At 53.4% G+C, this 21,985-nt stretch overlaps 3 protein-coding genes across 5 annotated transcripts in view; 1 reads left to right on the forward strand and 2 right to left on the reverse strand.

Moving 5' to 3' along the window:
* The window catches only part of STK4 (serine/threonine kinase 4), a 48,122-nt gene extending 44,277 nt beyond the window's left edge, over window positions 1-3,845 (forward strand). Inside the window, exon 11 of the mRNA XM_061375430.1 lies at window positions 607-3,845. Within this exon, the coding sequence (XP_061231414.1) occupies window positions 607-765 (159 nt within the window). The 3' untranslated portion in view covers window positions 766-3,845. The remainder of the gene's footprint in view (window positions 1-606) is intronic.
* The window catches only part of RIMS4 (regulating synaptic membrane exocytosis 4), a 216,183-nt gene that overhangs the window by 167,086 nt on the left and 27,112 nt on the right, over window positions 1-21,985 (reverse strand). The gene's annotated exons all lie outside the window — the stretch shown is intronic.
* KCNS1 (potassium voltage-gated channel modifier subfamily S member 1) lies at window positions 9,574-20,401 on the reverse strand. Of its 3 annotated transcripts, none has more exons than XM_061375349.1 (3): window positions 19,629-20,401; window positions 13,594-14,586; window positions 9,574-10,721 (listed from the first exon to the last, which is right to left on the reverse strand). In XM_061375349.1, the coding sequence occupies exons 2-3, from the start codon at window positions 14,557-14,559 to the stop codon at window positions 10,266-10,268; spliced, it is 1,422 nt and encodes a 473-aa protein (XP_061231333.1). In that variant the 5' UTR covers window positions 14,560-14,586; window positions 19,629-20,401; the 3' UTR covers window positions 9,574-10,265. The 3 variants fall into 3 exon arrangements, with proteins under 3 accessions (XP_061231333.1, XP_061231334.1, XP_061231335.1); XM_061375350.1 differs by lacking the exon at window positions 19,629-20,401 and adding an exon at window positions 19,299-19,361; XM_061375351.1 differs by lacking the exon at window positions 19,629-20,401 and adding an exon at window positions 17,408-17,506.

Here is a 21,985-nt window from a genome sequence, read left to right on the forward strand (position 1 = left end):
AAGAAGTTTTTCCCTTTGAGGGTGCTGAGGGGCTGGCACAGGGTGCCCAGAGAAGCTGTGGCTGCCCCATCCCTGGCAGTGTTCAAGGCCAGGTTGGACACAGGGGCTTGGAGCAAGCTGCTCCAGTGGAAGGGGTCCCTGCCTGTGGCAGGGGATTAGGACTGGGTAATCATAAGGTCTCTTCTAACCCAAACCATTCTGTGATTCAATGATCCTGTTTCCTTTTGTCACTTGCCAGAAGGAAGTTCAGTAGAAAGGGGAGGGGGAGAGAACTTCGCTTCTGTTCCGCCTCAAGGAGCATTTCTGTTCTAAGCCTGCATAAATGAAGTGTTAGAAAAACAACTAATGTGGGACACATTTCACTGAGTTTATACACTCTCACTGTCACTAAACAGAGCACGTAATGTGCCTGTAAAATGAGCAAGGGCAGCCCAGAATCCGGAGGTTCATGCTAGTCTCATTCAGAGCAGCAGTCTGGAGCAGAACTGTTCCCCCTTGTTCTACTGAAAGATGTGTTGTGACCATCAGCTGGGCAGCAGAATCTCCGTAGGTGTGTGGATGGTGGCTGCACTGATGCTGATGTCTGTTCTTTTGTCTCCCTGCTAGCTGAAGACTTGGAGTGTTGATGAACTTCAGAGGAGGCTCTCAGCCCTGGACCCCATGATGGAGCAGGAGATTGAAGAGATTCGCCAGAAGTACCAGTCGAAGCGGCAGCCGATCCTTGATGCCATTGAAGCCAAGAAGCGGCGGCAGCAGAACTTTTGAGCCACCAGTAGAATATTCCTCCATCCTCAAACAATCAGCCTCTTGCTTTTATGACTACTAAACAGATTGATTTCTATTGAAATATGCTAGCAAAAAATAGAGGGCAATACTTCTGCTCATTTATTTTTCCATAGCACCTTTTGTGAACTCAGGAATGCCATTAAGTGGAAAATCCTGATGGTATGTTTTAATGTTAGACATGTATTTAAAACATTATTCCGAAGGAGTTTTGTTACTGTTTTTAGGGGGGTTGTTTTTAAATGGGAGGAACAGATAGGAATAGGCTAATGGAAGGTGGCTCACTCTCTTTTCAACTGAACTTTCAGTAGTCTGTTCTGGTTTTAAGTTAATATGGATTGTGGTATTTAACGGCTGCATCTTCTGTGGGGGTTTTGTTTGGTTGTTTTTCTTTGTGAATGCACAGACTCAATTTCAAGCTCTTAGCTGTGTCTTTCTACTGTTAAGGTACTGATGAGTTTTAGGTCACTGGAGAGAGCGGGTGAGAACACGTTCAAACTGTTCCAGCCTTTTGAAAGAAACTGAAATCTCATTTTAAAAGCCTGTAATAAGCCCCATGCCTTACACTGTGTGCTTTAAGCAAGTGTGTTTTCTTCAAGACCTCAGTTTTGTCCTCTTTTTGTGTACATTATGAATTGATACGAGTAGATAAAGCATGTTGTGCCTCCATCTGAAATTGCGTTCTGCAATTTAAAATCCACACCGACTTAAAACCAAAAGCCAGTCGGTGACCTCATTCCCCCTCATCTGTCTGTTTGGAAATGTCCTTCAAGGAGACCCTGCTGACGGTGGAGTGTTGGGAAAAGGAAGCAGTATTGGAATGGGTGGAAGTTGTGTGAACCTCTCTCAGGAATTAGGTACTTCTGTTGTGTCTGAGAGGACTTAAAAGTCTCCACAGTTTGTGAAACGTTTTGTAGGCTTCATTTCGGATTTACATCTTTAGGTGCTTGAATAAAAACTTAATTTCACAATCCTTCACATTTCTGCAGGGTTTAGCACATCAGAAAAGTTGAACTGGAAGTGAAGACTTTGTTGAATTAACAAAGATGTGCATTTATGGTGGTGGAGCAGAGTTGATCTGGATGAGAAGACAATTACTGGTGCCCTACTGGGAGAGATTGTATCTCTTATCTTCCAGTTCCTCTGGACCATCTTCTGTTCTTTCTTTAAATTTCCCTGATGTTCCTGCCTGGTATAGCTCAATCAATGAACATGCCCCAGCGTGTTACAATCGCTATGAGGGTGGTGCAATTAACTCACACCAGAAGAGTGGAGAGTAAAATGGAAGAAGCAAAGAACCTCATTGCAGGGCAGAGACCAAGTGGTGCCTCTGCCCCATGGGCTGTTAACAGCAGAGGTGTGTAGGCTTAGCTGTATTTAGCATATGATGAACTATTTGGACAGAGCAAGTATTTCTACTGATTTATTTTCACTTTGATGGAACAGTTTCTGTGTCACTCTTCTGCAGTAGGCCTTGATACATTACCTAGATACTTAAACTAAATAGCAGTGTCTCCTGAATCAAATGCTGCTAGAGAGGTGAAGTGTTCATTTCATGCCTCTGTAGGCTCTTTGTGCCCCTTGAAGCAGACTCTTGGCTACCATTAACAAGTATTCTCCATTGCTGTGAAAGGAACCAAGCCATTTTTACCCCCTCTGCGGGTCTGGTTGCATCTGTTTGTCTCAGTTGATCCACAGTGTGAACAGAGCTGTTCTGGAGACCAGCAAACCCGTTGTCCCTAAGGGCAAGGGGAGGCAGTAAGCAGTGTATCTAGGGTGCTGAAGGAAGAGTCCATCCTGGGATAACCAGTGAGCTGATAGCCTCAAGTGTTGGGCAAGGTTTGAATTGGCAAAGCCAGGTAATTAAAGCTTCATTGTTGTTCACAGACCAAAATCCCTTAGTCTGGGCCTTCTGCTGAGGTCTGGTGAAGTGCTGTGTGAACATCAGGGCTCACGCAGTGCTCCTCTGGAACCTGTGCAGTATGTTTTGCCCTGGGCATGTGTTCATTATGAGTGTCCTTTGCATCAAAGAAACTCCTGCGTCTGAGGAGGGGGTTCCCTGACCAAGTGTTGGATCTTGCATTAGTCACTTGGGATGGATCTGGCCCAACATCTCTGCTGTGAGAGACCTGTGGATATGTGACGTGATAAATGGTGCGCTGCTTGCATGTGGATCAAGCAGATTCTTCTGGGAGTAGTTTTACCTCTGCACTGCGTAGGTAACCTTCTAGTGATCGGAGGGCATTAGAAAACCCAAATTTTAGGTGAAACACCACAGGGTGGTGTCTATTTACAGAATATGCAAGCTGAGACTGCTATAACTGAATGTAAGCACTCTGGAAATACTCTGCTTTGCTGATGGAATTGTCTTAAAATACAGCAAACGAACCAAAATAAGAAAATCTGGTCCAATGGCTTAACTGTCTTTGAACCTTTCTTAAATGCTTGCAGTGGCTGAGACTTGATGGTGTTTCTTGTGCTTGGAGCTCTAATGAAGAGGAATTATTTTCTCCTTCATTGATTTTCAATCTGTTAGAGAAAATAATTCCCTTTTTGGTCCCTTTGTAGGGTGGCTGGGAGCGTAAATACCTGCTCACTTCTCAGAGCCCTCCAGGCTCAGATCAAGGCTTGTTCCATCAGGGAAAGCTGTTCCAACAAGGTTCTTAAGCAAAAAGCCTGCTGAATTGTGAAGCTCCATTCGTGTGCTCCGTGGGCCCATCTGCATTGCTGAAAGTGTTCTGGACAAACCATTGTCTTTGCTTCTAAAACCCAGAGATACTGATGATGTCAGTCATGTGAGACTTAAAAATGTGAAGTTTGTAGCTTTAACTTTTTTTGTAACAAAGAAATTAGCAACACTGGCATAAAGTGCTGACTTGAAATGCTATTTTGTAAGATCTGGCTGTTTGTATATAATAGTGTTGGGTCATTAGTTTGTATATGTATGAAACAGTAACTTTTACTGCATTCCTCTGAGTTTGATACAGGAGATTTTGTTTGATCTTTCTCAAATACCTTGCCTTATTTGTTCTAAGGTGCAAATAAACTGTCCTTACCTGAAAGCATCAGTGTGGTGACTCCTATTTATGCATTAAAACACTCTGGTGTATTATTGCTTATGAGGACAAGTTTTAACATGACATGCCTCTGGTCAGCCTGTGTTATACAAAGTTCTGTAGGAGCACACAAGCAGTAAACCCGTCAGATACACGTTTTTATACAGGCAGCTCTTTGGCCTTAGAGCGTTGATGATTCTGCACCTCAAGAGGAATCCCAGACTGGTTTATGTTGGAAGGGACCTTAAAGCTCACCCAGCTCCAACCCCTGCCATGGGCAGGGACCCCTTCCACTGGAGCAGCTTGCTCCAAGCCCCTGTGTCCAACCTGGCCTTGAGCACTGCCAGCGATGGGGCAGCCACAGCTCCTCTGGGCACCCTGTGCCAGCGCCTCAGCACCCTCACAGGGAAGAGCTTCTGCCTAAGAGCTCAGCTCAGTCTCCCCTCGGGCAGGTTCAAGCCATTCCCCTTGGCCTGTCCCTATGGGCCCTTGTCCCAGGCCCCTCTCCAGGTTTCCTGCAGCCTCTTTAGGCACTGGAGCTGCTCTCAGGTCTTCCCTGAGCCTTCCCCAGGCTGCCCCAGCCCAGCTCTCTCAGCCTGGCTCCAGAGCAGAGCTGCTCCAGCCCTCCAGTGTGAGAGCTTTGCTTCAGTTCAGGGGCAGGCTCCTGTGCTGCCAGCTCCATGGTGCTTCAGCAGGACACATCGGGGACAGTTTGGGCACTTTCCCCATGTCAGCCCTTCCTGGAGCTGCAGACGCAGGAGGTTCATTTGCCCAGGGAGTGCTTAGGCAGATGGGCACAATGAGCTCTGCTGTGGCTATTTGCTATCTGAAGGGGGCCTATGGGGATGCTGGGGATGGACTCTTCAATAGGGACTGTAGTGGTAGGACAAGGGGTAACGGGTTCAAACTTAAACAGGGGAAGTTTAGATTGGATATAAGAAGGAAATTCTTTCCTGTTAGGGTAGTGAGGCACTGGAATGGGTTGTCCAGGGAGGTTGTGAATGCTCCATCCCTGGCAGTGTTCAAGGCTAGGTTGGACGAGGCCTTGGGTAATACGGTTTTGAGCAAGGTGTCCCTGCCCATGGCAGAGGGGTTGGAACTGGATGATGGTAAGGTTCTTTCCAACCCGAACTATTCTAGGATTCTATGATTCTATCTCTGCTCTGTTACTTCACTGCAGGAACTTTGCCGTGCCTGCAGTCAGGTTTGGGACTAGGTACGTGTGAGTTTATCAGCCTCCCTTCGCACCAGGTGGGGCTGGAGGCTCACACTCCGTACCCTCGCTGGCTGGCTGCAGTTCCAGCTTTCTAGGTCAGACAAAGATGAAGCTGACAGTGAGTGGGAGCTGCCTTCCATGGAGAACTGCAGGGTCCTACGTGGTTTCCCTGAGCGGTTACTAAATCTGTCCTGGAGGGATGACTAACCGAAGCCGAGATCCAGAATTCATTCAGGAGTCAGCCTTGCTTTAGCAATCCCGGAAGAAACAACATAGATGTGAGCTTTGGAATGTTAGAGGACGGAGCATGGAAATCAAAGGGAGGGAGACTGGGGCACCTCTAGTAACGGGGAAAGCCTGCAGAGATTGCATTTCCCAGCAACATCTCAGGCTGCTGTGGAGCCCCAGCATGAAGGAAGGGCTGCATGGCCAGCACTGCAGCCATCCCAGGGGAGTGTTGCCCTGCACTCCCTTCATGCTGGAGTAGGGCACCTTCTTGCACAAGTATTAGTCCCATCCAAGTAACAAACCCGACACTGCAGGCAGCCATGGGCTGAGGCTGATGTTCAGCCAGCTTTTTCATCCCCAGGGAGGGAAAAGTCAACTTTCCACGGAGCCTGTGGCACCAGCAGTTTTTCTCCTCCTCACATAATACTCATCAGTACTAAGGTCCAGGTATTGGTGTGCCGGTGTCGTTTATGCCCAGCTACTCTTTTCCTTTTGTCCCATTTCCTCCTGTCCACAGGCCAAAAGAGTCTGAGCGCGTGCTGTAGATGAATGCTTGGAGTGCTGGCTGACAGCCCTGACCTGAGAGGACACGATTCTTCATTGCATTTAACACCCTGGCAAAGCTCTACAGGATCAAACCAGAGAACACCCATCAGCTCTTCCCACACTGAAAGGGACTTAATTGCCTTTTAAATTTAATAGACAATACAGGAATTACAAGTAGTGCTCATTCAACACGGGCCTACTCAAGCACTGATTTTTGACCCCCTGAACTCTGCTGAGATCAAGATCCTGTGGGCAGGAGACATCCCAAAACGCTGCCATTGAGGAGTCTTCCCTCCCTACAGAACCATCCCTTTAAAACCTCCCAGTTTTCCAACACCCAGCGGAGTGCACATCCTACTCTCAGGGTAGTCACAGGTTGGGAAGCTGGCAAAGGAAAAGAAGTTTTAAACCAAAGTAATGAAGTTTACTTTGTCTCTTTGAGCAGAGGTGTCTCATTCTCAGCTGCACGAAAGAGCTTAATAAGGTCACTCCTTATTGACCATTCCCGGGAGGCAAAATCCCCTCTTTCATCAATCGCTTTGTGATTGTGGAGAGCAGCTCCTGCAGCAATAACCTGATGAAAGCGGGTAATTGATTTACCCTCTGTACCAAACGAAAACGCAGCCGCTCCCGGGAACACTGATTAGGAATTAGCAAAAGAACATGAATTTCCTACTTGCCTTAGAAATAGCAAGTCAGACCAGTCCTGGCAAGCCATCGCTGCGCAGAAGTGCCTTGCTAAGGCAAACGTGGGCTGTGATCACCCACTCCTCTGATGCTGGGCACCTTCCTGCACCCAGTTCTTCCCCGCTCTGCAGAGCTCGAGCTCTGCTAGATCTGCCTGCAGAGCAGTGGGAGGCTTTTCCCGGTGCAGTTACTCAGAGCCATTCAGATCCTGATGCCTTCACCGAGAGCAGGAGCCTAAAAAAAGAACACATCTTTCGTGGCTTTCCCAAACCCTGCTTGGAGCTCTCACAGAGCAGTCCCTTCCAAGGGCTCGTGGGATGTCCTTCAATGCCTTGCTTTGAACCCCCACGTTAGGGAAGCTTTTCCCTTGGAAAGGTTAGCAGCAGGTGGGGTTTGGGGGGGGGTTTAATGGAAAAACCCTCAGAAGGAATAAAGCTTAAACTCTGTTTTCAGCCTTCCCCTCCTATCACATCTAGCAGAGGAATGTGCTTGACACAGGAAGAGCAGCAGTAAGCCTCCCCCTGCCCAGCCACCCCCCTGCAGACACACAGCCCAGAAACACCCCCCATTTCAGAGCATCGGAGAGGCTGCATCAGGAGCTGGTTCAACTTTCTCTGCTGCCTTCAGGATGAAGGAGGATAAAGCCAAAAGGGCACAAACTGCACCCCTGAAACAGTGGAGAACCAGCTCCCGGAGAGCAGCCATCCCTGTGCAGACACTGGACACGCTGGTGGGATATCTGCTCTCTGCAAAGAGCTGATGCTGGGCTTGTTCATGCTGTGATTGATGCTCAGCCTCTGCTCCAAGGGCTTAAACCCCCCTGCAGGTGCCAAGGCCTTTCTTCCTTAGGCAGCCTGGTGCTGTGCAGTGCTCTCCTTAGGGCTCTTCTAAACCTTCCAAGGGGCTAAGGAACTTCTCAGCACTACAAGCAGCGTTGGCCAGAGGCAGCCTGTGGTGCTGTAGCTTTATCAGTGACAGCCCACATCTGCTGGTGGCTGCAGTCCCTGTCGTGGGCAGTTTGCTGGCTGGACACTGGAAACTGGGCTGAGCTTTGCCTTTGCAGCTGGGAGCCATTGGGAACACGCACACATCCTCCAGCCTCCTGCTGACAAAGGGGTGCCTGAACCGGTGTTTAACCAAGTTAAGCAAAGGACTCTTGCTACTTGAGCTGTAAGCTGTATTTCCTTTGAAAATTGAGCCTTTTCTCCTTGTAGCCCAAAACATAACCCATGAGCCTGGGCATAAAATGGGTTTCTTTATCCAAGAGTGGCTATTAGGGGGAATGGCAACTGCTGCTCCTCGGCTCCCAGCACTGGTTTAGCTCTCACTGGCAGCTCAGCTCTCGTGCCCCTGGGTGTTGCTGATCACAGTGTGGCTGTTTCTGCAGATTCTTGCTCTTCCCAGGGCCTGCCGCCTCCAACCAATCCCCTCTCACTCCAGGGGTGTCCCATTCACTGGGCCCCCAAGGAGATGGGTTATCCAGGATTCTCCATCAGGGACGGCTCCAGTGGTCCAGGCACAAAGACTATCACCCACCACTGGGACAGGGACGAGGCAGGGCTGCATGAGTGGGAGCTCTACTGTGCACCAAGAGGATGCTGGAGATGGCTCATAGGGATGGATTATCCCATCTGCTTCCCAGGGCTGCTTGCACCAACCATGAGCCCAGCCCCACGCTGCCGCGAAACAAAACCAGTGTGCAAAGTGGGTCACTTAGGTCTTTAATAAAATATACAGTATGCATCCCATGCATAGATAGAAAATTAATTTACATGCTCTTTATTATTTGCATAATGCTTTTTAATTAATACATGTAATTCAGTCTTCACATTTTAATACAGTTTGCTACTGGAATACTTATGGAGAGAAGGGGAAACTCCTTCCTTTATTCAAGTAACAGTGCAGTGGGAGCTGGGTGGAGCGGACGATGCTGCTCACCAGTCCCAGCTTGCAGTAAGAACGAGCGCAGAGCGGACCACAGATTGTCAGTGCTGGAAGACTTGATGATGCCAGGAGGGTGAGCACCCCCCATCCCACACCACTGCTCCTTGCGGATCCCTCCCTGCACCCCATTGGGGTTCATGCTGACACTGGTTTGACTTTTCTTCCCTATGATGAGCAGATGGCTACAGGCAGAGCTGTGGCTGTGCCGAAAGCCAGCCAGGACAACCCATGGCAAACACCAGGATCCAGGAGCCTGGGGCCACCCTGCAGCCATCCACCTATTTTGGGGCTGATGGGATGACTGCAGGGTGCACATTCCTCCTGCTCAGGACTGGCACTGCAATACAGGGTGTACTCCTCTGTGCACAAAGGAGCCACGAGTTTCCAAACAGAGAACTGGGGGGTGAAGGGAGAACTCCATAGGGAATTAATGCTGTGCTGGGAGCAGCCCCCAGTGTGCTCAGCCAGGTTGGGGATCCAGGCAGGAAGGGGGCCTGGTGCTCTGGGTGGATCTCCCTGCTGGCTGTGAGGTGCCCAGAGGCTGCAGTGAGGGGGAGCAGAGCAAGGTCCCCTCTCTCCTGGCCTCTTGCAGACATTGGGGTGCTCCCCCCCTGCAGAGGGAAGGCGAGAGCATCAGCACCCAGGGAGAGGTGATAGTGGGACAGTGTGACCACCTGCTTAGGCACTCCTGCCCCTGCCTGGCCCCAAGGCAGGGAGGGACGAGGCAGCAGAATGAAGCCAGGCTGGAGGTTGTGGCGAGGGGGACCAGGGCATGTGCTGAACCCGGCTGGCGTCGGTCACCTCGACCACCCCATCACCAGCTGCTGGGCTCCCTGCAGCTCTTTGTGCAGTGGAAATCACCAGCACATGGCACTGGCACATCCATGCCCCGGAGCATCCCCCCGCATCCGCTCCCTGACAGCCCTTTGCAGGGACTCTGCCTCCTCCCTGCCCCAGGAGCTGGGGGCCAGCAGCCACACAGAGCACTTGGGAGCCCCATGGAGCAAAGGGCTGGGGGGGGTGAGCCCTCCTGGGGGTAGCCCCTCGATTCCCACAGCTTCACCTCCTCTGGCTGCTGGGGCCTTGGAGGGCAGTGTCCCTTTTGTTGGTGTCCCTGCTTCCTGGACAGTGCTCCTGGTGCAGCCTCAGCCCCACATCCCTGCGGGTCCCAGTGGTGGCAGCTCAGAGACCAGTTAAACTCCAACTGCAGTGGAAGGAAGGTGAGGTCCGGTGGATCCCACTGCAGGGGCTGGGGACAGTGGGGCTCACCCTGAGCTGAGCACCACCTCTCCTCCCACCCAGACTCATTTCCAGCCCTTTTCCCCATGGTTGCTGGGACAGCTGAGCGCTGTTTCCAGCTGGGGTAGGACTGGGGCTGAGCTGATGCCAAACTTGTACAGGGCCTGCAAGGGCAGCCAGCCTGGGTGGGGGCTGCCCCACTCTCAAGCTCCTAAACCTCACCCTGGAAAACACAAAAGCTCAGGGCAGAGGAAGATTCCCCCTTCAGGCAGCCAGGGCAGAGCCTGATCAGGGTCCCCTCTATTTCTTTATTTCTCACCCCCTCTGTGGCAGGGCTCTGTCCAGTGCCGCAGCATCTGTCTGCAGCCATCGCTGGGTGAAGGCTGAGACACATCCAGGAGGACCCAGCCACTGCATCCCGGGGGCTGGAAGCACATGGGCATCTCCTCCAAGCCCTCCTTGGTCCTCTGCAGGGCAGGGGCGATGCCAGGCGCCACATCCTGGTGCAACAGCTATATCGTGCTCACCGTGAGCAAGCAGGTCCCCGGTGCGGCGGCGCGGTGGGCTCAGGGAGTGTGGTGGGAGCCGGGGGTCAGACCGCGGCGGTCGGGGCTGCCTCTGCCCATGGAGCTCTCGCTCAGAGCCTCCGAGTCTCGGTCGTGGCTGGAAATGCTTCCTGCATCCTCGGGGTCCTTCTTCCCGCTGTTCCTCACGGCCGCCTCCAGCGCCTTCTGCTTGCGGTAGAAGTGGGAAAACTTGTTGAAGATGATGGTGATGGGCAGCGCCACGACCAGGATGCCCCCAAGGATGCAGCCTGAGGCGGCCAGCTTGCCTGCCACGGTGACGGGCACCACATCGCCATAGCCCACGGTGGTCATGCTGACCGTGCCCCACCACCAGCACGCTGGGATGGTGTCGAAGCCGACGTCTTCCTCCTTCTCAGCGGTATAGGCCACACCAGAGAAGACAGAGACCCCCACGGCCAGGTAGAGCAGCAGGATGCCCACTTCCCGGTAGCTGTGCTGGAAGGCAAAGCAGAGCAGTGGTCAGTGATGGTCGGGGTGGGGGTGGCACCACCCCTGTCTCGGCCAGGACACGGGGATGCTGCAGCGCAAATACAGCCCTGCACATCCCCAGTGCCCCTGTCCACCTCTGCCATGGGATGTCCCCTGGGGCTGGGCTAAGAGGGGTCGGGGGACTTGGGGGTGACCCACGTGAGTGGGGCAGTGGGGAGATCATCCCTGGCACCCACAGCCACCCTTCTGCCCTCCACAGCAGTGCTGGGAGGGAAAGGCAACCTTGTGCTTCCCAGCCAGGGCTCCCAGGCAGAAGCTACTCCCCTGTCGCAGCACTCACTCCAGCCTGATCTCAGTTTAAACACATTGTCCTGTTATCTTGGTGGGTCCCCAGAAACTACCCCATAGACAGACCCTAGGTGAAGCCAGGCCAGGCCAACCTCACACCAGTGCCAAAGCCACCATCAGCCTCACAGCATGGCTGGTCCACTCGCTTCTCGATGGTCACAAGTACGTTCCCTGAACGTTTCTGCCTGACAAACTGCCAGCTTCATTTTCATCTTTGGGGAAAGGAAAGCAGAGCTCTGACGGGGTTTATTTTCTCCCAGTCTCCTAAGAGGCAGGAAATGCTTTACTGGAGACCACACGATGACTAAACGAAACAACATTTGAGCAAAGCAAACAGCAGAAGACGTGGGAAAAGAGCTTCCATGGTCAAGACGAGACATAAAAGAGGTGGATTCTCAGTAGGGAGCGAGAAGACTTCACTTTGACTGCTGGCAAAAGATGCTCAGCTATTGCCAGCTATGCCGAGGGGAAATAATCTCCTCCTCCGCCATCGCCTGTGGCTGCAGATGCATTATAGCAGCTCCAAGGGAGCTCCTCGTGAAGGACAAACAGCTCAGAGCCACCAAGTTTGTATCACTTGGCCATGAAAGCCTTGCTCCTGGCTGGAGCTTAACACACGTCCTTACATCCCAGCTGGGGAGCAGCAGAGACAAATAACCTGATGCATTTTTAAAGGGTATCAGTTATGTCCCTGGGATGTGCTGGAAGGTGAAGGGGAAGTCAGGCACCCCAGTAGATCCTACTGCTTTAATTTACAAGCATAGGGGTGGCTCCAGGAATCCCCCAGCTGATCCTCAGGCACCTCTTTGCAGCCAGTTACCCTGGTAATGTGTGATTTGCCCATTGACCCAGGGGAAGGCAGCTGGGGTTCGGGTGGGAACGCACTTTTAGCCATGGTTTGGGTGGGATGCCTTGGGAGATGCCATGCCGGGCAATAAAAGGCTGCAGAAAACAGCACCCTGGCAGCAGTCTCTTTGTGTTCCTGACTCAGCCTGGGGTTTGCTTGCCCTGGGACAGTCAGGGGATGTGCGTGGGCTCCTTCCCCTGCTGAATGAACATCTTTTCTCCAGTACAGCAGAAGACAAATGGGATGAAAGCCCACAGTCTGAGCCTGGCTGGAGACACCAGTGTGGGGACCAAGCACAGAGATGGCCCATGGCAGCGACAGCAGGATGGTGCATCTGCCATCTGGGGACGTGCAGCTTTGGATCTTCCAATCTATTTGTGTGTTCAGGCCCCTGAGGGGACAGAGAACAACTTCTGTATGTCCCTGCAGATGCCTAAATTACTCAGGGCCTCACACCTATTGACTGCCAGTGGGAGATGGGCACCAAGCCCACACTGGGGAAGCTGCAATAATGGTAATGGATGTTGTGTATGGCAAGGGGGAAGAGGAGGGGGAAGCCTCTTCTCAAATTAAATAGACCCTGGATCAGGCCCCAGGCAATCTGAAGGCCGTTCAGCGTTTATGATGCACAAATGGCAGAAATCCCTCTGCTAGCACTTTCGTGGTAGGGGAACAATTACTCAGCTTGCTAGAGCCATCGCTCCCACTTCCTGGCTGTTAACAGCCTTTACTCCTCTGCTGCTGCTTTATGCTCTGGCAAGAGGAAGTAAATTATGATTAACAAGACGTTGTAATTTATGTGCCCACTAAATCACAACGCCAGGCTGCTGCGTCAGATCTGTGTCTTCACTCATCCTCGCTCACAGCCGGCTCCGGAGTCCCCGGGAAGCGGCACTTTGGAGCGCGTCACTCGGTGAATCAGCGGCTCGGCAGAGGTCGGAGCCGGGATGCTGCTGGCTCCCTGCATCTCGTCTGCTGCTTAATATCATGCAGATGAGCCCATCAGTCCTGCTCTGCTGCAGTGTGTTGTTCACGCCTAAGTGGAGCACAGAAAGGGTTCAGGGAGCCCTTCCCAAGTGTACAATGTGGTTTGAATTTTGCAAGCAGTGCTACACGGGTCTGTCGCTGGTTGCTCCTTCAAGGTGAGTGCTCAGAAGCACGATGCAGGTAGGACTTGAGGCATCCTCATTTTGAACAATCCTCCCTGGATGCTGTTTTAAGCAGGCTTTGAGGATGCCAGGAATTTTTTCCCTCCACTTATTCTGATGCCCTGTGAGCTCTGCAGGGTTTGGGCTGGGCTGGTGCTGCTTTACAGCAGAAGTTGGCAGAACTTTCCTGCTTGCTGCCCATCCCCAGCCACACTCCAGGGTTGCTTTCCTCCATGGCTTACACATGGGAATGGGTTCAACAAGTCCTGCCCATACCAGGACATCCTGTGCTGGTCCTGCTGTTGCTGCAGCAGCAAGGAAGAGGGTGTTCCCCTTCATCCCTGCCCTTCAGAAGCAGCAACACCCAGAGCTGCCAGACACTAAGTGGGAGGAGAGGGTGCCTGCCACCCCAAGACACCCCCCAGAGTTGGCAGCTTATTGGGAAAGGCTCTGTCCACATCCCCAGGCCATACCAGAAGTCTTCTCCTTGCCTAGAGACTAAAGGATTAAATAAGGAGATAAAAAGCCAGTTTACCTTCAAGGTGGCCCCCAGCGACCTCAGGCCGGTGGAATGCCGAGCCAGCTTCAGCACCCGGAATATCCTCATGAGCCGAAAGACCTGCACGACCTTGCCCAGGTTGCCCAGCTCCGAGTCACTGCCCACGGTCAGGTCCACCAAGAGGGTGAAGTAGAAGGGCAACACGGAGACAATGTCAATCAGGTTCAGCGGGTGCTTGAAGAACTTCCTGGGGCTGGGCGAGAGCAGGAGGCGAGAAGACACTTCAAAGGTGAACCAGGAGATGCAGAAGTACTCCAGCTTGTGCAGGATGGGTTCATCGAGCACATTGCCGTTCTCATCCACCTCCTGGTACTCGGGCATGCTGTGGATGCACATGGTGGCGATGGAAACCAGCACCACGCTGATGGACACGAAGCTGAAGAGCTTGCTGGGGATGGAGTAGCCGGGGTTCTCCATGGTGAGCCAGAGGCGTTTGCGCACGTTGCCGCAGCGCAGCGTGCTGTAGCGCAGCAGGTCGTGGTTGATGTCAGAGATCTCATCGGGGGACGTGTCCACGCTGCTGACCTCGCTCTCCTCATCCCAGTTGTGGTGCCGGCTCTCCAGCTTGCGCTCGTGGTAGCGATAGCTGCAGCAGGAGTCCAGGAAGAACTCATTGATGCCCCAGTACTCGATCTCCTGGCAGAAGGAGAAGACGCACAGCTCCTCCATGACGTGCAGCTTCCCCGTCTGGTAGAAGTGGAGCACGTAGAGGAAGAAGCCAGGGTTTCGATCAAAGTAGAACTCCCTGGCGCTCACGTCGTAGTCATCGCAGAGCTGCAGGATGGACTCCTCCGAGTCACAGGACAGCAGCCGGCCCAGGCGGGTGTTGGGGAACTTGGAGAGGGCGCTGGAGCTGAGCCGCCTTCTCAGGCCCCCCACGTTGATGTTGATAACGTCCTCCTCAAAACTGGGACCCCAGTAAGTTAAGGTCTTGTTGACCATGATCAGCAGAGCGGGAGCCGGTTCCACCTGCGGGTGAGACACAGCGGGGCTGGAGGGGACGCAGGGCTCCCTACGACCCTGGTACTACAGGGTGGAGGGCAGGAGTACCCTGGGGAGTGAGGAGGGGTGTTTGAATGTTGAAAGGTGAGGATAAGGTAGAGGGGAGGGATGCGAACCAGCTTTAGGCAGTTAATCTTTGGTGTGTGTGGAAAGCAAAAGGACAAAAAGCCAACGATTTTTCCAGGTGAAACTTTTCCTTCATTTTTACCTCTAAAAGTTTCTCCCTTCACACATTGCTAATGGAAAGCAGCTTCCTGCACCCCCAGCACCTCATCATGGGGCTTTCCTTGTTCAAACAGGTAATTAGTCACTGAACAGAGGATTTATCCCCCAGAGAGCCTCCCCCATGGAAAAATATCATCATCATCCAATCCCGACCGCAGTGATTCTGTCAAAGAGCTTTGTACCCCGACTCCCACATTGCTAATTAGACCTGGTCAAAAAATTCTTAGATGGTGCAGTGTTCCCAGCAGCAAAGGCAGTTTTGCTCAAATCAAAGTGTTTTCACAGAAGGTGTCACTTTTAGAGGGAATTTCAGTGAAAGAAGTGTCAAAACAATTCATCTGCCTGCTTTGTTTCCTCCTGTGTGCTCTGTCATGTCAAATATTAAGATTGTTTTAATAATGTTGAAACATAACAAAAACATGGTTCAGAATCATTGATGATTGGATTAAAAAATGGGTGTATTGGCAGGGAAATAAACACCCAAGTTTTGCTTTCTGTTGTGTTTCAGGGTTTTCAAAGTTTCAGGGGGCCGGGCTTTTCCCTGCAGCAGAAATTCCCTTTTTTAATGAGAAGCAGTTGAAGCATCTCACAAAGAACAGCGTTCCCACACCTTCATATGCATTTACACCTCTCAACCAGAAGCTTAGAATAAGAAGCAAATAAAAAGGTTTGCACCCATTTGAAATCAGACTTCTCCACCTACCTTATTTGTCAAAATGCCTGGGGAAACACAGAGCATCCCTGTACCCACATGGTCCCTCTGCTCCTGGCACCAGCGTTCTGGGTGTCCTCAGGAAGGACACTGCATTGGTTGAGGAATTACACTTTATACCCACACATCGATTAATTGGGAAGAGCCCCGCTATCAGCGTGACTTGCTCCAGAGCTCTGCACTTCAGGGTCACTGCTGGTACCAACATGACTTTTGTAGTCAATGATGTTTTATGCTGCAGGTATTTGTGACCTCCAGACTGGCCTGTCTCCTGTCTCAAAGGCTTCACCTCCCTGGTTTTAATCAGCCATCCTAATGGAAAATCCCTCACCTTCTCTGTCTTGTGTCACCCACTGAAGCCTTCAAACTTTTAGGTGCTGCAGGGATGGAGGCAGCAGGAGCCAAGGGAAAAGGCTGCATCAGTCCCTATGGTGATGCTGAGGTGCCACCAGACCCTACATGGGACAGGCTGCTCGGACAGCAGACACTAGGGTTGAATGCCACGTAAGTGATATGAGGTGGGTCCCCCCCACCCCGGTTCCCCTGCAGACCCCATTGCACCCAGCCTGGCACTGCTCACTGGACATCTCATGGGGTTTAGGGGGCAGGAAAAGGGCTCTGCATGTTTTCCAGCGTCTGAGAGACACAGCATAAAAGGTTGTCAGACGAGGAGGGACCTGGGGTACCCTTCCACATCTAAATCTGGAGGTCAGAGCAGAGCTGGGCAGGTAATGGAATAATGGCTAGAAATAAACCCGAGAGGCACATTTTTAAGCTGAGCAGGGCTGTGGGTGCAGCAAATGCCAGATTTGTGTGAAATAGCCTGGCAAAGGCATCTGCTAACTCCACTGCATCTCCCAGCCAGGGCTCCTTAAAGATACAGGCTTTGCACCACAAAGCCAGCACTTCCCACTACACCATTTCTGAAGGAGGCAACTGGGTTGTGGTAAGCCTCAGAGCTTAATGGACTCATTGTCTTGCCTTTCAAAGGAGAGGGGAAAAAAGAGAAGGATCAACTTTTTTAATGGTTAAGACAAAAGCAAGGGAGAAAAAGGGGTGTAAACACTCCTTTTCAGGGACAAATCGGAATTTCTGTGACAAAAGCTTTTCCAGGGAAGACATCACACAGCCCATCTGTGGGGTGGGGATGACTAATCCAGAATCCAGGTTCCTTCCAGAAGGATGCTCATGCATTCAGGCTACACACACACACACACATAGGGGCCGTGCGGGTGGGTCTGTGGGATCCTGCTCATCCCACACCCATCCTCGGCCACTCTTGCACCCTCCCTGTAGAGCAGCCGCTCTGGGAAACCAGGCCAAATGTCACTGTAATCAAAGGCAGGGTGGTCTTGGGGCTGGGCTGAGGCATGGGGCAGCCTAAGGGGCTATAGGGGCTGCGCTGGGATGTCAGGACAAGCCCAAAGGGATGCAGACCCATCTGCAGTGCATGGCTGTGCTGTGCCACGATGGCTCTGGATGAGATGTGCCAAACCCGAAGAGCCAGGAGGGAGGTGCCTCACAGCTCAAAAGAAAACCAGAAGGTACCAGGCCTCTGTGAGCCTTTGTACCGAGGGAAATCCCTCCATCCCCCCCTGCATCCCACGCAGGAAGCAGCACGAGGAGAAGGGTCACGAACTGAGATGCTCCTTTCTGATGTTCACTTCTGAATAGAGCAAATTTCTGCCCACATACAGCTTTCACGTAGGAATCTAAAGCAGCAATTAATAGTTTTATAACTCTTTTGTCTACTTGTTTCATGACCAGCTAAGCTCAACTTTAGAACAAAACCAGGGTTTGAACTAAGCCCTGGCATCATCTCCGCTGTGGATCATCACAGCATGCACCCACCTTGCATTTGCAGCGGTATCTGCTGGGAAACAAGCTTACTTTGGGAAGGCTGGGTGGTTGTTTTACTTTAAAGCACAATGGACAGAGAATACAGATGTGTCTGTCTGCAGGGATGGGAACTGGCAAGATTTCCCTTTAGTCAACCCCAAATTTCCATGAATGATTGGAAAGGAGAACAGAAGAGACCCAGTCTCTTTCTGGTCAATTTTGAAATACACTGTAAGCTATTTTAAAGAGACAACCATTAGAATTACACAAGCCCAGTGTGAGCTGGGTGTTCAAATGGATCTGTACCTCCTGGAGGAAGACATCTCTGATGTATGCATTTATGACAGTGAAAATATAACAACAGATCAAGCATTTCTGTAAGAAATGCAAGAAGAGTTTCCCTTGACAACATAAATTTTCTTAAAGGCTTTCAAGTGGAAGTTAGGAGTATTTATACTGGCAGAGGGGAACCAAGGCAGCGGGAAGGAAGATGCTAATAGACATTCAAGTGAGGATGCAGCAAGTGCAGGGAGTATTGCACACTGGGCCTTTTCCAACAAGATACAATGGATTTGGATTAACGGTCCAAATAAGAAACCCTGTACTTATAGCTCAGCAAGGCTTCCCAGCAGGGATTCATGTGATTTGTCTCAAAGGATCTCATTAGAAATGCCTAGAGGAGGAGGAAACCCTTATCCTTTGTCTGTAGTCCCATCCTAAATGCTCTGTCACCCTGGTGACACCTGCATGTCCTGGGTGTGCAGGTGTTGTGGCTGCAAACCACTGCAGAAGTCCTGCATGGGATGCCCATGGGGCTGGGGTAGGTTTGGGGATCCCTTCCTGGGTACCTGATGGGGGGAGTGGGCTGGCTGACCTCCCAGCTCCTGCAGGATGGTGTCCCTAGCAGCTGTGTGATGGGTCAGGACTGGAGAGACGCCTGCTTTCTGCTTATCCAGAAATGCCCCTGCAGAGCCCCGTCTCCATCACTGAGCAGCCCTGTACCCATCGGCCTGAAGATGCTCAGGACCAAGCCCTTGTTTTGAAGGTGAGCAGCTCTCCAAGCGGGCAGGAAGGAGCATAGAAGGGGAATTCCCATTGCTGTCTGCTCCCTGCAACAGAGCATAAGCTGCTGTTGTACACTGAGAAGCTACCACTGAGGGCTGTACACCGAGGGCTGGGGATGCAGCTGGCAGGGGAACTCCCTACTCGCTTCAGGGTGCAGGAAGGGGTCATTACCAATAGCTCGGCTTTCTCCTGCGAGCAGGCAGCCCAGGACCTGCTGCGGGTGATGCCTTGTCCTGAGCCAGCCTCTGCTCCCAGGTCTCTCTTAGTGGGTGCACAGCTCCCCAGGGGGACCCCCGCACCCAGCCCTGTTCCACGGAGAGGACGAGGGGTGGCCCCTGTGATGAGGCGGCTTCAGGGAGAAGGACTCTCTTACCCCCGCCTGCAGAGGAGCAGTATCCCTATGCCCCGCGTCCCAGCAGCATCCCGGCATGTGGGTGCAGCACGGCGGCTCCCTGCTCATTCCGGGATATCGGTGCCTCGCTTCCCCGCTCATCCCGGTGTGTCGCTCCCCCCATCCCTGCTCGCTCCGGCATGCCGCTGATCTCTTTGCCCTCTCACCCCGGGATGCCGGTGCACCGGGTGCCTGCCGCGCCCCAGGGTGCTGATCCCTGCAGTGCCCGGAGATGCTGGTACCCCGCGTTAGCGGGATGCCGGTGCCTCGCTCCGCGCTGGTCCCTGGGTTGCGGATCTCACGGTCCCCGCCGCGCCCCGGGATGCCGATGCCCGGGTCCCCGCGGTGGCTGCAGCACCCCGGGATGCGGGTTCCCCAGTCCCCCCTTCCCTGGTGCCCGTGCCCGGGTCCCCGCGGTACAGGACCCGGCCCCGCACCGCCGCTCACCTGCCTCGGCGCCGCTCCCGCCGCAGCGTGCGCGCCCGGCGCGGAGCCGCGGAGCCCTGCGGGGCCGGCGGCGGCGGCTGAAGCTCCGCGGGGCCGAAGGGGGGGGCCCTGCTCCCGCCCGCCCCGCCGCCCCTCCCGGGGGTGCCACCCTCCGGCCCGCCCGCCCGGAGCCGCGGGGAGGCGAAGCCGGTTCCGTTCCCGGTCCCTCAGCAGCGAGGTGGGGCCGGAGCAGCGCGGTCCCCCCGGGGTAGCCCCCGAGCTCTGTGCAGGGATGCCCGGGGGGAAAGCGGGGTCAGGAGCGGGTACAGCCGCCACGATCGATGGCCTTACCTGCTGGAAGTGCCCTCCGCAGCCCGTGCGACGGCGGATGGGAGCCGCAGAGGGCTACAGGACTCAGCGGCACCTTGCAAAGCTGCTCAAGGGGCAAGTGAGGCCCCGGGGGGCTGAGCAGTGTGGTGGGCAGCGAGCAGAACCTGACCTGGCTGTCAGGCTGAGCAGGGCCCCAGTAGTGGTGACACCTCGCATGTGGACAATGCACCTCTGCCCTTGCAGTCGCCCTCCATGCGATCCAGCTCCATCTTTCTCCTTGTGATGAGGGGTACGTAGGGCACCGGGGGCAGCCCCCCGGGGAAGAGCCCCCCTGGCTTGTTGAGCTCGCCGTTGGCTCTTGGAAGGCTCGTCAGGAAGTGGGTGAAGGCAGCAAGTCCTGGGCATGGCACACGCTGGGTTTCAGGTCACGGAGCTGCTGTCACCACCTGGAGCCATCCCCACACAGCCTGGCGACCGGTGCAAGCACACCAGCTCCCCCAGAAGTCAGCTGCTGGAGCAGAAGGACGTGGAAGAGAGGATGTGAGACCTTCCCGAGGTGATGGCTGGGGCTGCATGTCCTCACAGCGATGGCTCATTGCAACCGCGTCAGGCAGGCAGCTCACAGGGGTGAGACTTCACGCCACTCTGCTCATTGGATCCATCGGCTTGCTGATTCCAGCCCGAGGGGCTGGATGGAGCCTGTGGGCTCTCACCCTTCCCCAGGCTTGCCCGAGGCCGGCTGGGAGCTCTTTCCAGTGGCCAGCATCTTTCCCCTGCCCGCACGCCCGCCTCCCTGTGCCAGGCAGCTCTCCCCGCTGCGGGGCCATCAGCGTGTCTCCATGTGTGTGATGTGTCAGACTGTGTGTGCCGTGTGCTTGTTTACATGGGAAGGAGGCAGCGGAGGGAGGGGGAAGGGATGACTTTGAGGGAGGCCTCAGAAAAGAAAGGAAAAAAAAGCCAAACTGAGGAGGAAAAATAAAACAACCCTGGGGGAAATTCCTCTGTTCTGTGATACGGAGCAAAAAGCATTTATTTTTATGGCAATTAGGGATGGCTGAGCATCCCTGGGAGCTGCAAGATAAACATGCCCGGCTTTGTCTGCTCCGGGCACTTGCCAGCCCAGCTCTCAGTGAGTGCTGAGGCCCAGCAGGGTGCAGCCCATGGGGAGGGAGGAGGCCTGGCTCCCACATGGGGTTTTCTCTGCCTGTCACTGACATAACAGGATGAGGGTGAATTTCCTTTTCCTTTCTGACATTTCTCATCCATCCACTTCTCAGAGAAGGAGCAGTGCCTCGCACCGCAAGGGCCCCCACTCTGTCCAACACTTTCTGCACCAGAACCTCCTTTCTGCACAGCCACAGGGCAGACCTGAGCCCTGTCCCCCCCAAACCAGCTCTCCCAGCACTGGGAGGTTTGCTGAGCATCCCCTAGGCTGTGAGAAGGAGCTGAAGCCTGAGTGGGAAGTGAGGCAGAGCTCTGCCTGTAATGGCCCCAGGATGGAGGGGTCACCCCAGAAGGGGAGAGACCTCTATGTCCCCTTCTGCAGCTCAAAGCCTTGGCTGCAGGAGAGCTAAATTCACGTTCCAGGCTACTGAGGCCCCGGATAGGCTTGTGCTGGCATCGCACCATCCTTCTGGGGGGGGGGCTTGGCTTCATCATCAGTGGCACCTGAGGTGAATTTTCCCTTTGCTGCTCAAACTCAGAAGTGAAAGGCCTGACTCTCCCATCAGCCAAGCAGAGCTTGTTGGCCTGACACTGACACTGGCAAACTGTGGCAGGAAGGGGAGATGCCCATTTTAAGGCTCTTTCCCAGCAAACGGAGGTGCAAAGGCCCTTACACTGTGGGGTTTGGAGCCGCGCTGGCAGGGTGCAGCTCCCCATGGCACAGACCAGCCCTGCGCCTCCACCACCACTCCTCAACTAACTGGCAGTGATGTGAAGACTGGAACAGGCAGGAAATCAGGTCAGCTGGAAACGCTTCGCCATCCCTTCCTTTCATGTCTGCCCCCATCTTCCTCTCCTGGGGAAGGCAGGTCTCCTGCCGCAGAAGCCGGGGGGGGGATTTTGTCCATCACCCCACAGCAGATCCTCAACGCGTGGATGGGGGGAGAAACCTCTCGCCGTGGTCTCTTCTGCAGCCTGGAAGCAAATCGCAGAGGCAGGGTGAGTCTGAAGCCAGCAGCCATTTCAGTGCTGCAGTGAGTCATCCCGAAAGGCGCTCAGCTTGTGGCAGCTCCCTTCCTTTCTTCTTTCTGCCTTATTTTATTTAATAGGTGATGTAGCAATAAATTAAATAAATAGGGGAATGTACGTATGAATATAGCACATCTGTAAGCTCCTTTAATTGAAAGAAAAACCTTCAAGCACTTTTCAGTCCC

The sequence above is a fragment of the Neopsephotus bourkii genome, unplaced genomic scaffold, assembly GCF_033783945.1.
Source record: "Neopsephotus bourkii isolate Nb327-2 ecotype Australia unplaced genomic scaffold, CSIRO-AGI_Nbou_v1 NB_1663, whole genome shotgun sequence".
In the NCBI taxonomy this organism is placed as follows: domain Eukaryota; kingdom Metazoa; phylum Chordata; class Aves; order Psittaciformes; family Psittacidae; genus Neopsephotus; species Neopsephotus bourkii.